The 20,972-nt window shown below is 40.6% G+C and overlaps 1 protein-coding gene across 1 annotated transcript in view; it reads right to left on the bottom strand.

Annotated features, from left to right (window-relative positions):
• SLC1A1 (solute carrier family 1 member 1) overlaps positions 1-20,972 on the bottom strand; it is a gene marked incomplete at its 3' end in the record, with an annotated part of 54,947 nt that overhangs the window by 19,757 nt on the left and 14,218 nt on the right. Inside the window, exons 3-4 of the mRNA XM_084278258.1 lie at positions 3,752-3,844; positions 2,103-2,217 (exon numbers count right to left, since the gene is read on the bottom strand). Of these exons, the coding sequence (XP_084134384.1) occupies positions 2,103-2,217; positions 3,752-3,844 (208 nt within the window). The remainder of the gene's footprint in view (positions 1-2,102; positions 2,218-3,751; positions 3,845-20,972) is intronic.

Here is a 20,972-nt window from a genome sequence, read left to right as displayed (position 1 = left end):
GCACCATTTTCATAGGATTTGTCAAATACAGGTAGAAAAAACCCACCCAAACCTCTTATAAATGGCTGTGCTGGAAGAATTTGGTGTCTATTGTAGTTTTGAATTCTGAAATTAATCTTGGTTGATGGAAGATTCCCATGTGTCAAGAACCATTTTCACACACTGAAAAAACAGCAAATTAGATCAGAAGCACTGCAATCCAGTTGTGTGCCTCGTTTTTAACCACCAACTTCAGATTCAAACAACTGCAGAAAAAAGCAATAATTAGGTATTCATTGAATATCCACTCCACTGCAGAAAAAGGCAGTTTATATAATGAAGCAGAAGACTTTATCTCCCTTCTAAATCTTTCACAAAGTTCTATCTTATTTTTTCAAGTTTTTAAAGCAAAATTTCTTCAAAGGTAAGAATTATTTTTATAAACCTGGAATATTCCTTAATCTTTACAAGACTGCCTGGATCTGAATCTTGAAACTGACGAATTTAACTAAGTGGAAAAGTTAATATAATTCCTTCAAAAGACAGTTTCAGATCTGAAACTCATAATTTACAGACTTATATTTGTTTAAAAGGGGTTGAGCAAAACTCCAAACTACTCTGAGTCACAACTCACACCACTTTGTACTATAGGAGTAATTTCTTGTGCAAGGAACTACATCAACCTGTGAGCCTGTGGAAGCAAGTGTTCATGTAGAAGGTACTGGTAACAGACTGCATTATGTTTTATAAGGCAGCTGACTGGATGGCTCTCCTCACTGACTCCTTGGGAAGTGACCATGAGGAATGACATGAACCTTTGAAGGTGCTGCCCTTCTAGTCATGCACAGGTAGGAGGGGACAGAGGCCAGGAAGAGGTGTGGATTGTTGAACATGGGGCTCGGGGGTTAAGGAGTGTTAACTGGTTATTTCACATACAAGCCTCAGAGAAATGGAGTTATTCTCAAAGATGTCTACCTTGATGTGTGCTAGGAAAGAGATGCCCAGATGACAGCAGAGGCATTTGCTATTAAATAGGACAGTGACTTTTTCACGGCAGATATATACATTGGAACAGGCTGCTCTGGGAACTGTTTGTGTCACCCTCCCTGGAAGTAGTTAAAACATGTATAGATGTGGTACTGAGGCATATGATTTAGTGGTGGACATGGCAGTGCTAGGTTAACCTGATGATCTCAAAGGTCTTTTCCAACCTAAACAACTCTGTGTTTCTGTATGTGTATATATGCATGTGTATATTTCACAAATGTCAGAGAACTGTGTATCTGGAGTTGTATCTGCAAATGCCAGTCATATTTCCTGAATCAAAAATTGCTGAGAAAGCCAATTTTAAATATGTGACAGTTGATTCTTACATGGCAGATTTGTAAGAATTCTACAAAAAAGAAAACAGTGACACAGAACAGAGACTAATTGCAGCTGGTAGAAAAAATAATCCACAGAAACGTTTTTGTTGGAACTATTTCGGCACTAATGGAAATGCAGCCTTTTCTGTGGATTTTCTAATTCTTAAAACAGATTAGTTTTGAAAACCAGCTCAATCTTCTGCAAACTTTTTTAAGGGTTTCCCTCCAACCACTTTACTTGTATCATCTCCCAAGATGCTGATGTGGAATGACCTAGGTTGCCTCAGATACTGATAATGCAGCAAAACTGTTGATTGTGGAACCCTAAGAAAACTTTGCATGGTGTGTATGTCACTCTGCTTCCTGCTTTGAGGATGAGCAACCTAACATCACAATTTCAGGTGGCTGTCTGTGCTGGATGACACTGAGGCTGCCAGTCAGTAACCCATCAACCACTTGATCCTTTCTGTGTATTTTCTTCAAAATAGTAAATCGTCCATATCAGTTTCTGCGAAAGAGGGATTTTTTTTGTTGCCACTGGTTTATTAACCAAAATCTAAAATCTAGTCTAAAGAGATTTTTTTTTTTAACAAAATGCTTTGAATATATACTGCAATGTCTAACCTGTTAGAATACAAGTTATACCATCATTATGCACGCAAACAACATTAGAAAGCATTTTTTTTTATTACCCATCAGAACTTTTATTAGTTTGGACTTCTGCAACAAGGGTATACAAACTATAAAAGAATATTTCACCTGATCAGATCCAACATGGCATCAACAGTACTGACTTCTGGGGTGCTGCCAACTCTGTCAATCTCATTTGCTGTTTGAGGCACTCCAGGTTTGATGGTCACAACTAAGACAATCCCTGCAGGAAACAAACCAGAAGAAGAGCTCACAGTGCAAGCAGAGACATTGGGGCATCCTGCCTTGTGTATCCTGTGCAGCTAAATTCTTCATGAACTAAAGGCAATAAATGCTTTCCCTGGGTGCTCATGCAGGGCTTTTCAGAAAAGAGTAGCCTACAGCTGCTGTACTTAATTGTGTGGGTTTTCCCCTAACACAGGAGCTACTTGTGGCCTTGTCACTTGACTTGGACACTCTAGATTTGCTTTTGCATGTATGGTGATACTTTGAATTCATATTTACCTTTTCCCTTATGCAGCTCTTCTTACTAGCTTTCAGATATGAATATGAGTATGCTGCCCTGTGACCCCAAGGTGCAGCAGGATGGTAAAGTTAGTTAGCAATAAAGTTATGAAAGGAAAGAGTTTCAGAAAGAGACTGAAATAAACAATTATGGGTAACACATACGGGCTTTGACCTTGTAAATACTGAAATCAGTAACAAATTTTCCATTTACTGTGGTGGCTTCACTTTAGTAATTTTTACTATCGTATTAAATACTAGGCCTTTCCAAATGTACATCATTTTTTCTTTTGTTTTCCCCCCCCGCCCCCCAAACTCAAAACTAAGCTAAAGCAAATGAGACTACTAAATCTCAGTGTAGGAGGAAAGCCATCTGGATGACCCTTCAATTACAAAAGAACAAGGCTTTCTAATGACAGCTGTGAACAAAAGCAGAACTGAATTTTTTTAACTCTGCACAATGAAACAAGTAATATCACAGCATCATAGAGTAACTTGCAGGCATCTCTGAAAACTGCCTGGTTTAACCCCTGAGGGTAAGAACAATGTCAAAGTTAGACACATACTGATGTTAGACTTGGCTAATTTTCCTCACTATGTACTCACAGAAAATTGCCAGTCAGGCGAGAGAGTAACCGCAGTGATTTCCCAGCGATGCAATCGCTAGAAATTATTCTGGCAGTGTATGTCTGTATGTGATTCTTTTTCTATTGCTAAATGCTGCTGTGCTGAACAAGTAGGTTACATACAATGTACGTTTTGCCCTTCAGATAAAACACATGTTTCTTTTTTGTGGGTCAGAGACACAGGAGAGGAGTCTGGCAGTGACAGAGTGGACAACAGCTCTTTAGGAAGGAAATTACTTGACAAAGAAAGCAGTACTTTCTGGCATTATATATATCAGGTCAGACACACACCTTCTGCAGCTGAGAATCTGCAGCAACATAACATTTTGCTACTGAAGAAATTAACTTTCTGGTTGGGCAGGCCTTTGATGTTCATCTCACCTTTCCCATGGCTCACTGTTTACCTGAGCATACAGCTCCTAATCTTCCCTGTGTTTTCACCCTGGGTATGAGTATAGCCCAACTGTGAACAGCGGAATGAACTTCTCCCTGTATCCAGCCACAAGTATGTCCAGATGTCCAGATTCCTGTCTCTTCCCCCATCGTGTTTTGGGAAATTAGCAATGTCACAGTACTATAAACATGTAATCAGGTGATGCTGAGGATTTTAAAAGTATCACAGAGTACCTAGTATGACGGCGATGACAGTAGTGCAGAAGTAGTATACGACTGCTCGCAAACCAATCTTCCCAGAAACACTGGAATCCAAAGCAGCAACACCTGCAAAAACAAACACAGAAAAATAGTCCTAGAAGAAACCCTGGTTTTGTAGAGGCAATTTTTCTTGTTTCTTATTTCTATGCAGGAGTTTTTTCCTTATTCAAGATATTTCTAAACATTTGATTGCCAGTTGCACTTCTGAAGAATGTCCGTAGCAGACCCATATGGTTTTGCTTCACTGTAAAAATACATTTTCCCCAGGTTTTTCTAGGAAAAACATAATTAAGCTTTCCTGATTCCCTGACGTTCACGATGAGTTAGACTTCTTTAGTTTATGGAAGTATGCTACAATTTACTTCCATGTTCATTTAGATAACAGTTTAACTTTCTTCAGTTCTGTAACATTTTGACTTTAAAACTAAAAACCCTGGGAAGGCAGCTGCTCAAAAGCACATACAGCCAGCTAAGACTCATTCCTGGTGGGTTAGCCTTCATTAACAGGTGGTTTTTTGTTTGTTTGATTGTTTTTTTTTTTCTAAACCTTTTCTGAAGTCTGGACTACTCCCAGTTCTCTGCCTGCATCTGTCATTCCAGTGTTATATACTGAGGTCAACTTAACTTCTGGCAACACTATTATATCAAACTGCTCATGAAGTATTTTTCAATTGTTTAAAAGATTTATAGTTATATCAGTACACAAACAATTCAGTAACCAGGGTAAAATGAACATTGTGACTGTAAAACTTACTGGCTGTAACCACACTAGTTAATAATTCACTGCTATCTCTTTATTATACATTTGTGACCCAATTGTATTTTTATGTTTATTGAGCCACATTATCAAAGACTGGCCAGAATCCCTTGCATAGGAAAGCAAAAACACCATGAGGATATTAAACCTCAAAGAGGCATGATTTTGCCAAAAAAAAAAAAAGTTTCAAAAACTAAGGAAGAAAAATCAAAATACATTTCTAAGTAACTTATTGATCTTTGAGCTCAAAAAGGATCTTAGCAAGCATACTTTAACCATGTGGTGATGTCTCTTTCAGAAGGCATATTAACAGCAGTAACAACTTCTGCCTAGAGCATTCACATAATGCCTTACTTGTTCTGTTAATTGTTATTCGAAATGCAAACAGTGCTGGGAGGGGAGAATGAAGGTTATTTTATTTCATCATCTATTGGATTATTTTGGGGTATTCCATGGGATATCATCAGACTGACTACAGAAAATCTACATATGCACACAGAAATCATGATGTCAAGACTATCTAACTTGTACAGCAAATAAGGATAATAAAATAACTACTCATATAGCAAGGAAATAGAGACCTGTGCACAGAAAAAAAGCAATGCCACAGCTATTACAGGAGGCTGTCAGCACTAAGGATATTGCTTGAGGCACAAACACCAGAATGGACACAGAATCCCAGCCATCACTTCTACTTCTCACCTTGGGAACTGGGAAAAAGGAGGACTTTTGCATTCCTGTGGGCTCAGCTGTGGACATAACAGCAGTGAGAAATCTTGAGAATGGATAGTAATAAATAATGGGTTCAGTGGACAGTAGAAGAGCTGGTTTCAAAGACTGTCAATGTTGAATCTTTTGAACATGATATATTAACTTAGAAGCCTTTACATCATGTTTTTAAAAGACAGTAAACTGGTATTGCCACACTTACATATCTTTTAATGAAAACTTCATAAAAACTAAAAATAAAGGAAATTTCTTCTTGTAATGTCAGTCAATAGTTGTTAGATTAGGCAGTGGAGGTAAGATAATAATCTGTTCTTGGGACAGTGCTTAAAAAAGTTTGCCCTAAGATTTTTTTTTCCTGACAGTCTTGTTGACTCAGCCAAGAGCATAATAATCATCCCTGGAGGCCTCAGTTGTAAAGATTCTACAATTAGTATGATATGAAGTTCCTGTGACAGTCATTCTTTTGGCTCCAAATGGAAACCCTTTGTAAACTGTCATGATCACTGGAGTCAGGTATAATGAAGAGAAAACTTTGCCCCCGCCTTTTTAAACCGGGTAATGAACTCACTATTGAGTGAGCTGTTCTAGAATCCAGTTTGTGCTTCCCCTGTCATGTCGCTGCAGCTCTGCCAGTAGCTACGGAGACACGCAGATCCGACCGGCAGACATACCCAAGCATGAGTACGGTCTGAGGACGATAGGTGTGGGTTTGGCATTGGGGGTGTTTGGGGGTTGGACCCGATGATCTCTCGAGGTCCCTTCCAACCCCTACAATTCTGTGATTCTGGGCTGTTCTTTGAAAACAGCTGTACTCTGAAACAGAACTGCGTTCAGGATTATGCTTCCAGTCAGAGAACGAAGTAGCACTCACTACAAGTAGCACAGACACAGGCTCGTAGTGAGTGCTTTATGCTGCTTCTTTAAATTTGCTTCTTACACAGGGGGAAACACAATATATTAAAATGGATTTCCATTTCAGATATAGCCAACTGTCATTGCTGAGCAAGTAATAATACACTATAATTGATAGCCACCAGCCTTCTCAAGCCAACTGAAAATTAAACTTCCTCTGAATTACGAACATGGCTTTGTAAGTTCTTTTGACGTAACGGGAAGAGTTAATGGAAGAAGTAGCAAACAATGCACACAACTAACACCTCTTTCAGTACATAAGAAAACTTCTTTCTTAAACTAAGATTGCACACATGCTACTCAAAATGGAAAGCCTGCAGTTTTGTAAGTAAAGATAAGATTACAGAAACAGTGTAATTAAACTTGAGTATATACTGTGGATTACCACTAAACTTTATATCTATTTTATTTGCTCTTGCCCTCCTTCAGCCTATCCTCAAGTCTTAAATTGTTTAAACATGTCTGAGCAGATAAACTGTAAATGTAGTCTACTGTACAGAATTTAAACAGACATGTTTAAATGGATGGATTGTCTTCCCTACCTGGACATTCCAAAACTGCAGTGTTTTGGACTAGTTCTTTAAATTGTCCTACAATAGATGTTCTAATTCAGCTACAGCTCCTGAAGAGCGGAATGCAATTTTCTGGCTGTGATAAAATCTGTTAATCTATGTACTTCTCCACCCATATTATTTTAGTGGAAAATGTGGGACAGAAAATGGGGAAGAAAAAAGAAAGGGGGGGCAAAGTCAAACCTCATACTTGGGTTGGAATTAGGGCAGTTTACTGGGAGAGCAATGGGAGGGTGAAATAACAAAAAAAGGACTTTATAGCAAAAATGGTGACACAAAATGCAGTTTCTCACTGAACTGCAGAACTCAGACCTAGTCCTAGTCAACATGGGTTTACAAAAGGTAGATCCTGTCAAACTAACCTGATCACCTTCTATGACAAGGTGACCTGCTTAATGGACAAGGGGAAGGCTGTGGGTGTGGTCTGCCTGGACTTCAGGAAAGCCTTTGACACGGTTTCTCACAGAATCTTGATTGAGAAACTGGCTGCCACTGGCCTAGGCAGGTGGACCCTCAACTGGGTTAAAAACTGACTGGATGGCCAGGCCCAAAGGGTGGTGGTGAATGGAACCAAATCCAGCTGGAGGCCGGTCACGAGTGGCGTCCCCCAGGGCTCAGTCCTGGGTCCAGTCTTGTTCAACATCTTTATCAGTGACCTCGATGAAGGGATTGAATGATCCCTCAGTAAGTCTGCAGATGACGCCGGGAGGAAGTGTTGATCTGCCCAAGGGTAGGGAGGCTCTTCAGAAGGATCTGAACAGACTGGACCGATGGGCTGACACCAATGGGATGAAGTTTAACATGGCCAAGTGCAGAGAGCTGCACATGGGACATAACAACCCCATGCAGCGCTACAGGCTTGGGGGAGACTGGCTGGAGAGCTGTCAGGCAGAGAAGGACCTGGGGGTGTTGGTTGACTGCAGGCTGGATATGAGCCAGCAGTGTGCTCAGGCAGCCAAGAAGGCCAATGACATCCTGGCTTGTACCAAAAATAGTGTGGCCAGTAGGTCTAGGGAGGTGATTGTGCCCCTGTACTCAGCATTGGTGAGGCCGCATCTCAAGTACTGTGTCCAGTTCTGGGCTCCTCACCATAAGGACATTGAGGTCCTTGAGCAAGTCCAGAAAAGGTTAACAAGGCTGGTGAAAGGGCTGGAGGGCAAATCCTATGAGGAGTGGCTGAGGGAGCTGGGGCTGTTTAGCCGGGAGAAGAGGAGGCTGAGGGGAGACCTTATCACTACCTACAACTACCTGAAGGGAGGTTGTAGAGCACTGGGCGATGGTCTCTTCAGCCAGGTGACAGGAGATAGGACAAGGGGAAATGGCACAAAGCTGTGCCAGGGCAGGTTTAGATTGGACATTAGAAAAAATTTTTTTACTGAAAGAGTTGTCAGGGTCTGGAACAGGCTGCCCAGGGAGGTGGTTGAGTCACCTTCCCTGGATGTGTTCAAAAAAAGGGTAGATGAGGTACTTAGGGATATGGTTTAGCTTAGGATGGGAATGGTTGGACTTGACTCTCAATGGTCTTTCCCAACCTTGTGATTCTCTCATTCTGTGATTATGTCACAGTCTCCAACTCAAAAGCTCTTTGTACTTTTTGTGCTTTTCTCTTTTTTCCCAATTTTCTCAAATTTGCAATGCATACACTTGTAAAAGAATAAAAAGGAAACAGTAATAAAATCAATTCTCTCATTGTCTCGCTCTTGTCCCAGGAATTCAAAACCCTACCAAAATGAAATGCTGTACTGTGTATGCACTTCTTTTGTTTTTTTTTTTTTTTTTTTAGAAAAGGATGGAAGGATAAGTAATAAGACTGATGCTAATAATTTTGTTTGACAGAATATTATTAGAAGTCATCAAACCATCAAAACACAACAGGGATGGATGAGGATGGTACAAAACCCTCAACAGAACAGGTATATATTTGGATAAGAAACACAAGCATCCCATTTTAAATGCTGGGGGGAAAAAAGGAAAACTATAATGCAGCTGTTCCTCACATTGCAGTAACTTTATTTTGTGCATGGTCCTTTTTACTTGGATTTATTGGTTCATATTGCCAGGAAGCCTACCAATTTAATTTTCTTTTATTTTTATAGCTGCTACTTTTGTTCTATTACTATAGGATTCCCAGGACTATCTTCTTCAAAAAATAGCCAGAAAGGAGGCCAATACTGTGAAACTTAGAAAAAGTAAATGGAAAAATGGAGTGATTACAACTGACCAGTTTCATCTGCTGTGTTCAACTACTGATTTTTGTATGTGGAATAGGTTCTATTGCCAAAGTTAAAGATGCATATCTTCACTGCCTCTTGCCTTAGAACCCTACCTAGTTAAACGCATCAAACCAAGAGTCCTGTTGAGACTGGATGATAGCACCATCACTCATCTGCAACTTTTGAAATCCCTCTAAAATTTCTCCCATAATCTTGACTGAAATGCTACTACATAAAGCTGCTTTACATAAGAGAATGGTCTGACTTAAACAAAGCTGAGGCTGAAAACTGAACGTGAAACATGTTCCAGAAATTTTTACCATGGGCCACAGACGGAAGCAAGACTCATTCCTTCAGCTTCTCACTGACTTAAAAAAAATGGTACTTCAGTATACCCCAAGGTTGCAACTTCACGAAGCACCAATATTAATTTTATCTCTGCCAAAAGTGGTTTATTATTTTTTTCATTTTGGTGTCATAGGGGAATAGAGATGTTCCTAAACAAAGCTGTAATTTCTGAAGTGCTGGAAAGTTATGAAGTCCTGAAAAACCACTGGCATATATGTTTCAATGGTACTGATGCTGTTAAAGGTCCATGTAAATCCAGAAAATTTTTTTTCTAAACTTTCTGTGATCTTTCTTTGCTTTGCTGCTTAGAAAGTTTGTTTTGGAACATAGTGAATAGAAACCAATCCTCAGGTTTTCTTTGTACTCTCTTCTGCCACATGACAACTCCACTCCCACTAAATACAGGAGTGTCTTTGTTCAACTGCCAACAGAATAAACCCCTTTTTACTGCTTCCAGGTCCGTCTACAGGTTTCCTAGTGTTTCCTGGAAAATGTAGTGAGATTCCTCATGATTTCTATACATCTCTTATAGTTTTCAAAAACAGCTACTGAGCTCTCTGGGAATACAAATAATGTATAATGTTGCAGATAAAAGAAACCAAGTAGGTTATAAAAAAAATCCCACTTCTGTAGATACCGGACTCAGGTAGACCATTCAGGCAAACTCAGTCACAAACCAGACCTGCCTGGCACTCCCAAATGGCCCCTGCAATGCCCACAGGGTTTTTGTTGAATAAAAATCCAACTGAGACCTTTCAACCCCTGCACTGGTGTGTCAGCAAAACTGCTGTGGAGCAGTGAAATTGTGTATCTCTGCACTGGATAAAGCACTGTAGCCTTTCTAACAAATCCTAAAGGGGCTTCATTTCTTCAGAAAACAGGGTTCCTACTCTCTTCCTCTCCTGACACAGGAGCAGTGGAAAGTGCCATCAACTAGCTACAGTGCCATGTAGCAACCTCAAACTCGTTGTAAGGAAATATCTTTCATCATCTGTGTAACTTGATTGCAGACTGATCCCTGTCTTTTGAGTGTTGCTGAGGTCAAGAGCTAAGTAAGGAACAGTGGCTGTAATAAATAGCCTAAATCGAAGCAGTTCCTATAACATGGAAGATAAAGAAGCCAGTTGTTTCAGTTTATAGCCATATCAAGCTACTAGATTAGACTGAAACCTCTGTGATGTGAAATTTTTCTGCATCTGGATATTATAAAGATTGGTTTTATCTTTCTCTGAAGCAGGCCGTTAATACAGACTTAAGAGCTGATAACAGTTCCTAAGAAGAAACCTATAAAGTCAGGTTAAAAAATGAAGTCCTCATTAATATTAATATTTTCAGTTTATTCAGTGGAGTGCAGGTGAGAGAACCACTTACAGTGCACTAATAAAACCTTCAAAGGTGTTGAAAGATTACTGCCTCATTAGCTCCTCCTTTGTTCCTGCCTGTTGAAATGACTGATATTTCCCACATAAAGCTGAAATTTTAAGCTGGTATCAACATTTGGGAACCTCATAAAAAAAATCCATTACAGGACTACATTTTTGCACAGCATGGGGTGGACAGTCAAGTGACTGACTACAGTTGCCATCATCACAGTGGAATTAGCACTTGGGATAAATATTTTAAAACTGAAAAAACAAATCAGTACCCAACATGATTAAAAGTCAAGTAAACAAAATGTTTTCTGTACATGATGACACTGCACTGTGGTGCTGTGTGGTTTGTGTCACTTTGGAGGTCTGTACAAATGCACGTGTGTCCTAATAGCTTTGGCACGAGTCATGACACTGTAATTCTAGAGTTGTTCACTGCTCTTCATTAATCTGTGAGATCTAGGAGTTAAAAGGGTTGCATTAAGGCCTGGAAACAATCATAGGGATCTTCTGACTTCCAGTGATTATCATCTTACCGGTTCCCTAGGTGATAAGACCTACATCCTTAGAAGCTGTCATATCACTCTACAGAGCTGTCCCAACTGAGCACAAGGATTTATTCTTCCACATGTAATTTTTCAATACATTATGGAAGACTACATGCACAATGCAGTGCTATCATTGACTCTGTTCAGCAGCAACAATCACAGCTAGACATTGTGGCATCTTTTTTTGCTACTCTACAAATTTCAGTGCCATCACCAAGAGCATCTCTTGCAGTACTTCTTAGATGTTCTCAAAGCTCCTGAAGATCATTGGAAGCTGTGGCAGGGGGGTTGGAGCTCTATGATCCTTGGGGTCCCTTCCAACCCAGACCATTCTATGATTCTATGATTCTAAGCTGAAGATTGGTGGAAGCTTGTCAGCTTTCACCATCTCACTTCATCTGCATGACAAACTCATCATTAAGTACAATCAGCAAAAAGCTGGGCTATTTACCTCCACTTGCCAACATCCTTACACTTGATCAAGGTGGGAGTTTTCTCTCATCTGTACAAAGATGGACACCACCTGGCCAGCTCCTAGCACTGGTGGCAGGCTCTTCTCTGTAAGTGTGACTCAAGAGACAGTGAGTCTGGCTCAAGGGCCTTACCTGTCCACACCACTGCTAGCCACACTGTAGTTTTAGGAGCACACATCAACTACACAAAGTATCTATTTTAACAAAAATATAGCAACAAAAATTCCTGAAGAGTAGAACACTATGGATTTTACACCTTCTTGTCTATGACTAAGATGCTGATTCAAGGACAAAGGCAATTCTAAAACTGCTCCAAACTGCCATAAGCCTTATTGCTTTAATCTTCTGCCTGGTTTACACATTTTAACCCTTTCCTTCATTTTGGCTCTCCTGGCTGCAGTGTGCAGCCACTAAGTCATGGAAGTGGTACAATGGACATCCACGGTAGCCAGGTCCATTTAAAAATATTTTACAGGATATCACAACAGACATATGAAAACAGAGAAACACAGCAGAATCCTAAAATGCATGTAGAGAATTTCAGTAAGGGGTCCTTCTGGGGGCCCCACGGTGTTTTATATAAAAATAGCATTGTTGTTTTATTGCCAGGGGTGCACTATGGTATTTTTTCTTGCAACAATATAAGATTTACTCTTCAAAAAATACTGCCTGGGGAGGGGGAGGAAGAATGAAGCTGTGCAGACACAGTGGCTTTGATAAATGGATAGCTGTCTGACATGCAAGAAGTTCTTTGGCTTTAAAAGATGGAGCTGGGAGTGTTCCTAATTTAAGACAGTGCAGTATCAAAATTTCAATTGCATTTGACTGTGCGGTACGACCTGTCTGTTCTGATTTGTTTTTTGGAATGTTATTTACCTTGTACTGACCGTTCCCATCTAATCTTCTCATCATCACAGAGCTTGTGGCCAAGTCAAAACAGGAATCTTTCTTAGAGTCAAGTGACAATTTTAATTAGTTGCATACTTTCTTTCTACTTGCTAACCACTAACACTAAGACAGTGCTTTGGCTGCATCTTCAGGAGCGAGACATGATTTTTGCTGGAGGAACTGAACACCAATTTCTAGCTCCAATGTTGACTTGTGTAGCAAGACTACTGCTTATTTTCTTATTCTTATATGTGTCTAAGAGAATCCAAATTTGCATTCTTGTTCCATGAGCTACTGGCAGTTCTAATCAGTTACTATCAGGAAAGGAAGGAATCTCACACATAAGATTAGATTTCATACTATTTCCACGTAAATTTTGTCATTGTTTGATGGATACAGTGGGAAAGTTTCCTTTTCACAGCAGGGAAAGGTCCTCTCTGCTGTCCTATAAATTCAGGACAGTTCATAAACATGAAGTCAGGTTTGGAGAGATCTTTGTGCTCAAAGTGCCTGGCATGACCTATGGAATCTCCCTTGTAATTTATCAGTCCACAGTGATTCTTCCTAAACAGGGACTGATGTCGGAGTCACACTCCCTGACACCTGAAAAGGGTATTAACAGACTAAATGGTAAGTCTGCCAACTAATCTGAACTTTTTTCATCCACCCAGTCACTTGGTGAAGTGGTTATATCCACTTTGGATGTTTGTTTTTGCAGGACAATCTTACCACTAGCTCTTCATATCCTTTGTAAAGAATGCTCAGGGCTTCTGAAATGGAAGGAAGAATACCAAAGGCAGCTGTCCTCTATCCTTTTGTCCTTGGCCCAGCATTTCCTTTTGTCCTTGTCCTGTGGCCACATTTTCATGAGAAAACGGTGCTGTATACATTTCACACGGTTAACTACTTTGGGGATAATCACCATAACGACTGCTGAACTCAGAGCCTATACTTCACTGAAGCCATCTTCAGTGATTTCTGACTCTTGACTCAGCTCTGATTTTCCCCTCTTCCCATTCCAGACTGAGCTTTCTCTCTCCCATTCTGACCTTTTAGTTGGAACAATCTTGTTGTATATTTAAGTGTGATTAATCTCCTGAAAGCTCACTTTCTTCATATTCTCCCTGAAACATTAAGCTTACAAATTAAAATTCAACAGGAATTCCAGCTGTTTCCTTCCAAGGGCTTAAGGGTGAATCTCTTTTTCCCTCTGGTCTGTGTAATTCTCTAGGAAATGCAATACCACAACCCTTGCATATGAACAAAATGGTCAGGATCAAACAAGCAATTCTGTCTACTGAAATATCACCCAGATTCAGGACTTCAGACAGCACTATTCTATGTATGACTTTACTATTCATCTGAGACACAGGACTCAGAAGCTGCTATCTGCTATTACCTGTAGATCATTCTCAACCATCTTTCACTTGATATCTACCTTATGTAACCTTTTTTCCCTCCTGTTTCCTGCATCATGTGGCTGTGAATAATCTTTTATATCTAGTCTTCCACTAGCTAACTGAATGATAAACACAGCCTAGTCTCATGAGGAGGACAGCTCTGACTCACATGCTAGCTGAGAAGACCAGGTATTGAAGAAGCTATATAGCATAGGAAGCCCAAAAAGGGAGGAAATCTTTATAAAATAGAAAGAAGCACAGGTAAGATGTAAAGAAAAAATTCTGACCTTGGATATCAGTTTCCTACAGGACTGTTCTGCCCTGCAGGCAGTTGGCACAATCAGTGCTGCAACACTATATAATGCTAGACAGCTTATGCATAGAAAGAAGGTGTGAGTACTGCCTTGCATCCCTTGGATTTGCAAACAGTACCACTTGTAGGAGAATCTCCACTTTTCTCTAGAAATCTCTTAGAGGTTATATAATCTTGGGTTAATGCCACTTCAGGCGATACGATGCTCCTTGGGTAGAACATAGTAAGAGACTACAAGGAAGGGTAATGGCCTTGAGCTGAAGGAAGGCAGCTTTAGAACAGACATTAGGAAGAAATATTTCCCTCTGAGGGTGCTGAGTCCCTGGCACAGAGGGACTTTGGTCAGCTGGGTCTAGTGGAGGGTGTCCTTGCCTATGGCAGGGGCACCAGAACTAGATGGGCTTTAAGGTCCTCTTCAATGCAATCCATTCTATGATTTTAAGGTGATCTGCCAATATGGACAGGCTAGCAATATTCGTAACAGAAATTAGACTCAGTTCATGGATGTAGCAGAAACACAGCCTCTCTACTGCTGCAGATAAAATGTATAGTGTGAATAAAGAAAACCTGGAGTACTGAAAGTACCTGAGTTACCTCAAAATTGCTAGCAGCAAAATGTATAGATGGACACATTTTAGCTTCCAGACTCTTAAAAAGAAAACTTTAACATATCACTACATTTTTTAATATATGATGATGTCTGTACAGATAGATATGGAGTAAAAAGTTAAATGCCACTTGCTTTATACAGGGAAATTGTTGTTAATGGCCTGAGCCCAGGACAGAACAGAAGACACTAACTCACTTCAGACCCATCCACAGTGGTGTTCCCCAGTTACAGGGCTGGGACAGGAGGCTGTGACTGCTGGTGCCACAGAATGACTTGTTGTGTTGGGGCTTTTTGACCTTGAGAACCTGGTGGTAATCATGCTCCATGAACCAGAAGTACACTTTGAAGTTTTATTACTATAATTGAAAACCTTAAATAATTTAGGGGCTGTCTCACTTGCATAAGGTCAACTGATATTGATGAGAAAGGCGTAGATGACTGTGACAGAATTAATCCAAAGAGGATGGCACAAAGCCTTGTCCATTAATAGCCCATGACTCTGCAGTCCTCCCTGCCTCATTGACTGCACATGGACAGCGGGGACAGGACCTCCAGCATCCCTCAGTACAACTGAGGGTAAAAATCATTAACAGCAGCATAACATTTTCTGTCCTTTGCACAATGCACATCATACAAAGGGACAAGTTCAGCTTCCTTCCCAAGCACAGGTAACTAGTTTAATATACTAATGTTAGACAATAGACCTGCCTTCTTGAGGTTCTTTTGGCTTCAGAAACGTAGAAAAGTGAGTCAAGAGACAGTCTCTGAGTATGTTAAGATAGATCAGGGATTCCCTAGGGACTTGGAAACTAGCATGCCTGCTGGTGATGCACAGGGCCTCAGTCACAGAGCATCTCCCAGTACGTGTGCTTCTTGCACTTGCAGAAATGGAAACTGCTAAAACAGATGGAACAGATGCTGCCGCAGTAATGGTGATACAAAAGGAAAATTGTCTTGGATGCCCTGAGTTATATGAAACAAAACGTATTTGTCCTTCCAGCATTTCCTTAACATTTCTTTACATCTGTGGATATTTTATAGCTAATGCAACAGGCAGGTCTATTCCTGAGTAAAGGTGCAGCCTCAGTATGTTTAAACTTCTATTGTTAACAGAGTGGGGGGGAAAGAAAAGGTTGGCTAAGTCTGATTTTCAAAGATAAAAATGAGAAATGAGAACAACTTGATTAATATTTTACTTGGATTTTTTTCCTCTCACTGTATTCCACGTTTTTTTTGTCACATTTTATATATTTTGTCTCCATTCACCAAACTTGTTGGCATTGTGATAAAGGAAACTAGTTAACTTCCTAAACATAGATCCAAGGTAGGAAACTGACACTTCCTTCAGTTTGAACAATGGAAAAGAACAAATAATCTATTCAAGATACTCATCTGTCAGCCACGATTCAGCATCCTCTTTCCACAGAGAAAGCAATGGTGTCTGCGACTGGGGGAAGTTACACGGGCCAGCCACTTTGCTGGGACATTCTTCTCTCATGCAGTTGTAATAGGCCATTGTCAGCTAGATTAATCCAGGTTTGTTGTGGAATCATTATCTTGGTACCAAGAGCAAGAAGTGCAAACGAAAGAGTGTGCAGTTGGCACTGGGAAAGGCAGAGCTCGCGGGATGCTTCAGGTGGTACCGAAACAGTAATGAAAGCAGGCCCTAGGGTAAAGAAGGAGTTAATTTCTGGACACAGAAACCTAGGGGTTGGAGCACCATCAGACCAACAGCAAGGCAGATATTGTATTTATAGCTCACACACAGCTGCCTTCAGAAAGACAACTGATACTGTCTTTTTTTCAGTGTTCCTGAGGCACACTGTGTGTATCCTACAAATACGTCAATGGTTTCAGGAATTTTTATGTTCCCCATAGCTGACCCTGCACAAATTCACAAGCCAGAAAACTCCCATGCATCTGTTCCAATCTCTCTCTGGAGCCATCTGTGAAGGCTGGAAATGCAGGAGAGGTCAGAAACATAAGGAAAAACTTCATTAATGTTTTGTCAGGGAGAAGAGATAAGAAATGAGGGAGAGGTTATTGTAGAAATTAAACCAGATGTTGAATAGCTGATAAAATCATGTCATGACCATTGATATCTAAGCCATGGACCTGCAGTGTTACGTGCCATGTCTTTTAACCCAAAGCATGATGCAGAAACCAGAACAGATGTAACCACCACAGAACTAAGATTTCTGGCATTTATAGGTAACCTTGGAAACATCATCAAAGAAAGGTCATTTATCATTTATACATCATGCCAGCTCTTTGGGAAGCTTTTGACAGAAAACACTCTAGTCCGAAAGAAACACCTCCACACTGTGGTCACTGGCTTGTAGTTTGAAAATCAGTGACACCAGCAGTCTGAAATAACCCCGTCCTGAGTAACAGTCTAGGATTTGATTTCTGCATTTCCTGTGCACCACAGCAGGAAGCAGAAAATACAAATAATTCCTTCACATGAATGATGCTTTAGTGTATTATGATCTAATTTGAGGGATAGAAATCTTATGGAAATCCCAAAAGAGCTAGGTATCACCTCTGAAGGAATAACCGCCAGTATCAGTAGAGGCTGGGGGATGACCTGCTGGAGAAGAGCTTCAGTGGAGAAGGACCTGGGGGTCCTGGTGGATGACAGGTTGGCCATGAGCCAGCAGTGTGCCCTGGGGGCTAAGAGAGCCAGTGGGATCCTGAGGTGCATCAGAAGGAGCGTGGTCAGCAGGTTGAAGGAGGTGATCCTCCCCCTCTACTCTGCCCTGGTCAGGCCCCACCCGGACTATTGTGTCCAGTTCTGGGCTCCCTGGTATAAAAAAGACAGGGATCTCCTGGAGGGAGTCCAGAGAAGGGCTACAAAGATGATTAAAGGAGTGGAGCATCTCCCCTACATGGAAAAGCTGAAAGATCTGGGGCTGTTCAGCCTAGAGAAAAGAAGGGTAAGAGGGGATCTTATTAATGTTTATAAGTATCTCAACTGTGGGACACAGGGGGAAATAGTCAGCCTCTTTTCAGTGGCCTGTGGAGACAGAACAAGAGGCATTTGTTCTTCCTTCCTGTGCTTCTTCTTGAAGCACAAGAACTTCCTGTGCTTCAAGTTGCAGCACAGGAAGTTCCGCACCAATATGGGAAAGAACTTTTTCATAGTGAGAGCCCTGGAACAGGCTGCCCAGGGGGGTTGTGGAGTCTCCATCTCTGGAGATATTCAAGACCCATCTGGATGCCTCCCTGTGCGACCTGTCCTAGGGAGCTGCTTTGGCAGGGGCGTTGGACCCGATGATCTCTCGAGGTCCCTTCCAACCCCTACAGTTCTGTGACATTTGGAAGTGAATTATCAGTGGTGGGCTTATGGGTCAGAGTAAATGAAGCTTACACATGTCATCCATTAAAATAATTAGGAGAAGAGAAGAATTAAAATTTAGTTCTGAGGTAGACTAAAAATAATTTAAAAGAGCATGACATTACTTAGACTCTTCTGGCCTTAAAGCAAGAACCTATTTACAATCCTTTCCAAATTTTTTCAAACATATAAATCTTTAGTGCTTATGTTAGTTTTTTACCAGGTTACAGTTCAGCTTCCAGGGAGGTCAGTGGAAAAATTCCACAAATTGCAGCTTGCATGCTATGTAAAATAAATACGTAAACAATGCCTTCCCTCTTTCGCACTATGAGGAACTGGGCTTACAAAAGAAAACCACATTCTACAAAGCTGTCCATTTAATGAAAGGGACAGTTTTGCCTTTTCAGTTTGAAAATAGACTGTGCTCCTTCTCTGATTAAGTCAATGAGGGTTTTTCCACTAAAACACGAATTACCCCAACAAGTTAAAATTACTAGTAGTTTAAATTTTGCAGAAACTTCTGGAATCTCATGATGCGATTCCCACCATCACTTGTCTTTGCTCTGGACTTGATTTACATCATTATGTCCAAATGAGCAGGGATCTGGTCAAGTGATATGCATTTGTGCACTGTCTCAAAAACATATGGTTAAGCTGATGCTTTTCAGGATGTGACAGTACCTTTTAAGGCATTCTAATCCCTCCTGTGGGCATCAAACTTCTTAGAAGGCTTTGGACCCAGTAGCATGGTCTGCTAACAATTATGCACCAAGTAAGACATTGCAATTGTGCACACTCTTAGCCTGCAGCAAAGCCACAACACATGACTGAATGTTTAACTTTCTCTCATGGTGAGCTAAGTAGCATCCCCTTAGCTTATGAACTAAATCCAGTAATTTGGGCCCAGCTGATGTGTCGTCACTAGTCTTACTGCAGTCAAGTGTACTGGGGCCCGAATGTCTGCCACTGCTAGCAGTTACAAATGCAATTTACTCATTCTGGAATGTTAAACATTACATAGCACCAAAATATTCTTAACAGTATGATTCTTGTTTCCTCTGGCAGGTGCTGGGCAAGGATACATTTAGTAATTCATTTCATGGTTATCCTAATGATATAATTTATTTCTGAAGACAGAGGCCAAACTTCACTCACAAATAAAAGCTTGTTCAAAAACTTAAATAAATTAGTCTTATCTTGCCAGTTTTTCCTTGATCTCCTGTTACAGACTCAAGTTCAATATGATAAAAGAAGAGTTAAGTTTTCCTTTGGGTTTTGTCTCATTATTTCCATATAAAGATGCCGCTGTCCTGCCTACTAATTAAAATATCAAGCTTTTTAAAATTCTTCTCTCTCTGTTCTCTCCTTTACATACTAACAACTGTTTCATCTCCCTTCATTTCTTTGGACACAGCCCATGACGATTTTCTACCACCATTTCTCACTCTGCCTCTTGCAGCTTTCCTCTCCTGCTGATGGAGACATCTTGCAGCTCTTGACATTTTCCACTTCGATTCTAACTTTGTGTTCCTGCCACCCTGCACTACAGACACGTCCCAAAGGCCTTGGCAGCCTCCCTCCAGCTCTTCCCATCATAGGCACACTTTGGGGTGTGCTACTGAAATTAGTGATATTCTGGCCATGAATTTTGATGAGCTGGGGAGTTTGTATTTGGTATTTTATTCTTAAAAGCACTGTCACAGTATGATCAAAATTTCATTTCCCGATCACCACATGATCTCCTTTTCCGCAGTCTGACATACTTCCACAACCATCCAACCAAACAACAAACACATGGACATGAGTACATTCCCAAAACAGAGGCTTTGTGGAGGTGAACAGGGACAGTACAGAGTCCTGATTCATGGTATAAAGCTAAAAGAAACCCTTGTTCTTTCAGTAAAGACTTACTAAACACAGACAAGTTTGGATTTTGGGACATCGGGGGAGGGGGGGTTGGTTGGTTGGGGTTTTTTGTTTATTTTTTTGGTTGGTTTTTTTTTTTTTTTTTTAAGGGCTATTTGACATTCAGTTTTGTCTCTTTGCTTCAGGGTCACTCCTGCAAATCTTTCCAAAACTTTCCTACTGGGTGACCTGTTAGCAAATTCTAGCATGCCATGGCAGGGTGCCAGTTAACAGCTCGCTTCCTTTTTCCAAAAGAGGGAAGATTTGCTCTTCTTTCCATAACCCCTTTCCAGGCCCTCCCCACGATCTTGCATTTCCCCCAAATTCCTCTGTAACCAAGCATACCAAAATAATTTTTTTTTTTCTTTTCTAAATTATAGTTTTCTGTCAGGTCACTGAATTGAATGGATTCACAGAACAATTCAACAAAAGCCAGAGTTTATGTATGGTACCTCATGGAAATCTGTTGAGACTAGGTAAGTGTAGCTGAGGAATCTCCTGGTTTTATGACAGCAAGCTATGGGATCAGCTCTTTCTTTCTTGTGAAACGGCAGCATGAGACCACCTACAATAGTTAACTCTGTACCTGAAAATATGTAGCTGTCCCTTTGGGATTGCAATTTGCAACTGTTTAACCCACTCCTGAAAACAGGGAGAAAGAGATAAACTAATCTATAAACATGTAAATTGTTATCTCACAGCTCTTTTAAAACTTAACTACCAGATGATGGTGCTAATCCTTCCAAATCCACTCCCATTATACACAGAAAATCTTAATCTAAATGTATGCAATCTTACAGGAGTACCATCAAATTGTTT

This window comes from Gallinula chloropus, assembly GCF_964237585.1.
Source record: "Gallinula chloropus genome assembly, chromosome: Z".
Classification (NCBI taxonomy): domain Eukaryota; kingdom Metazoa; phylum Chordata; class Aves; order Gruiformes; family Rallidae; genus Gallinula; species Gallinula chloropus.
This window is presented reverse-complemented; position numbering and strand designations above follow the sequence as displayed.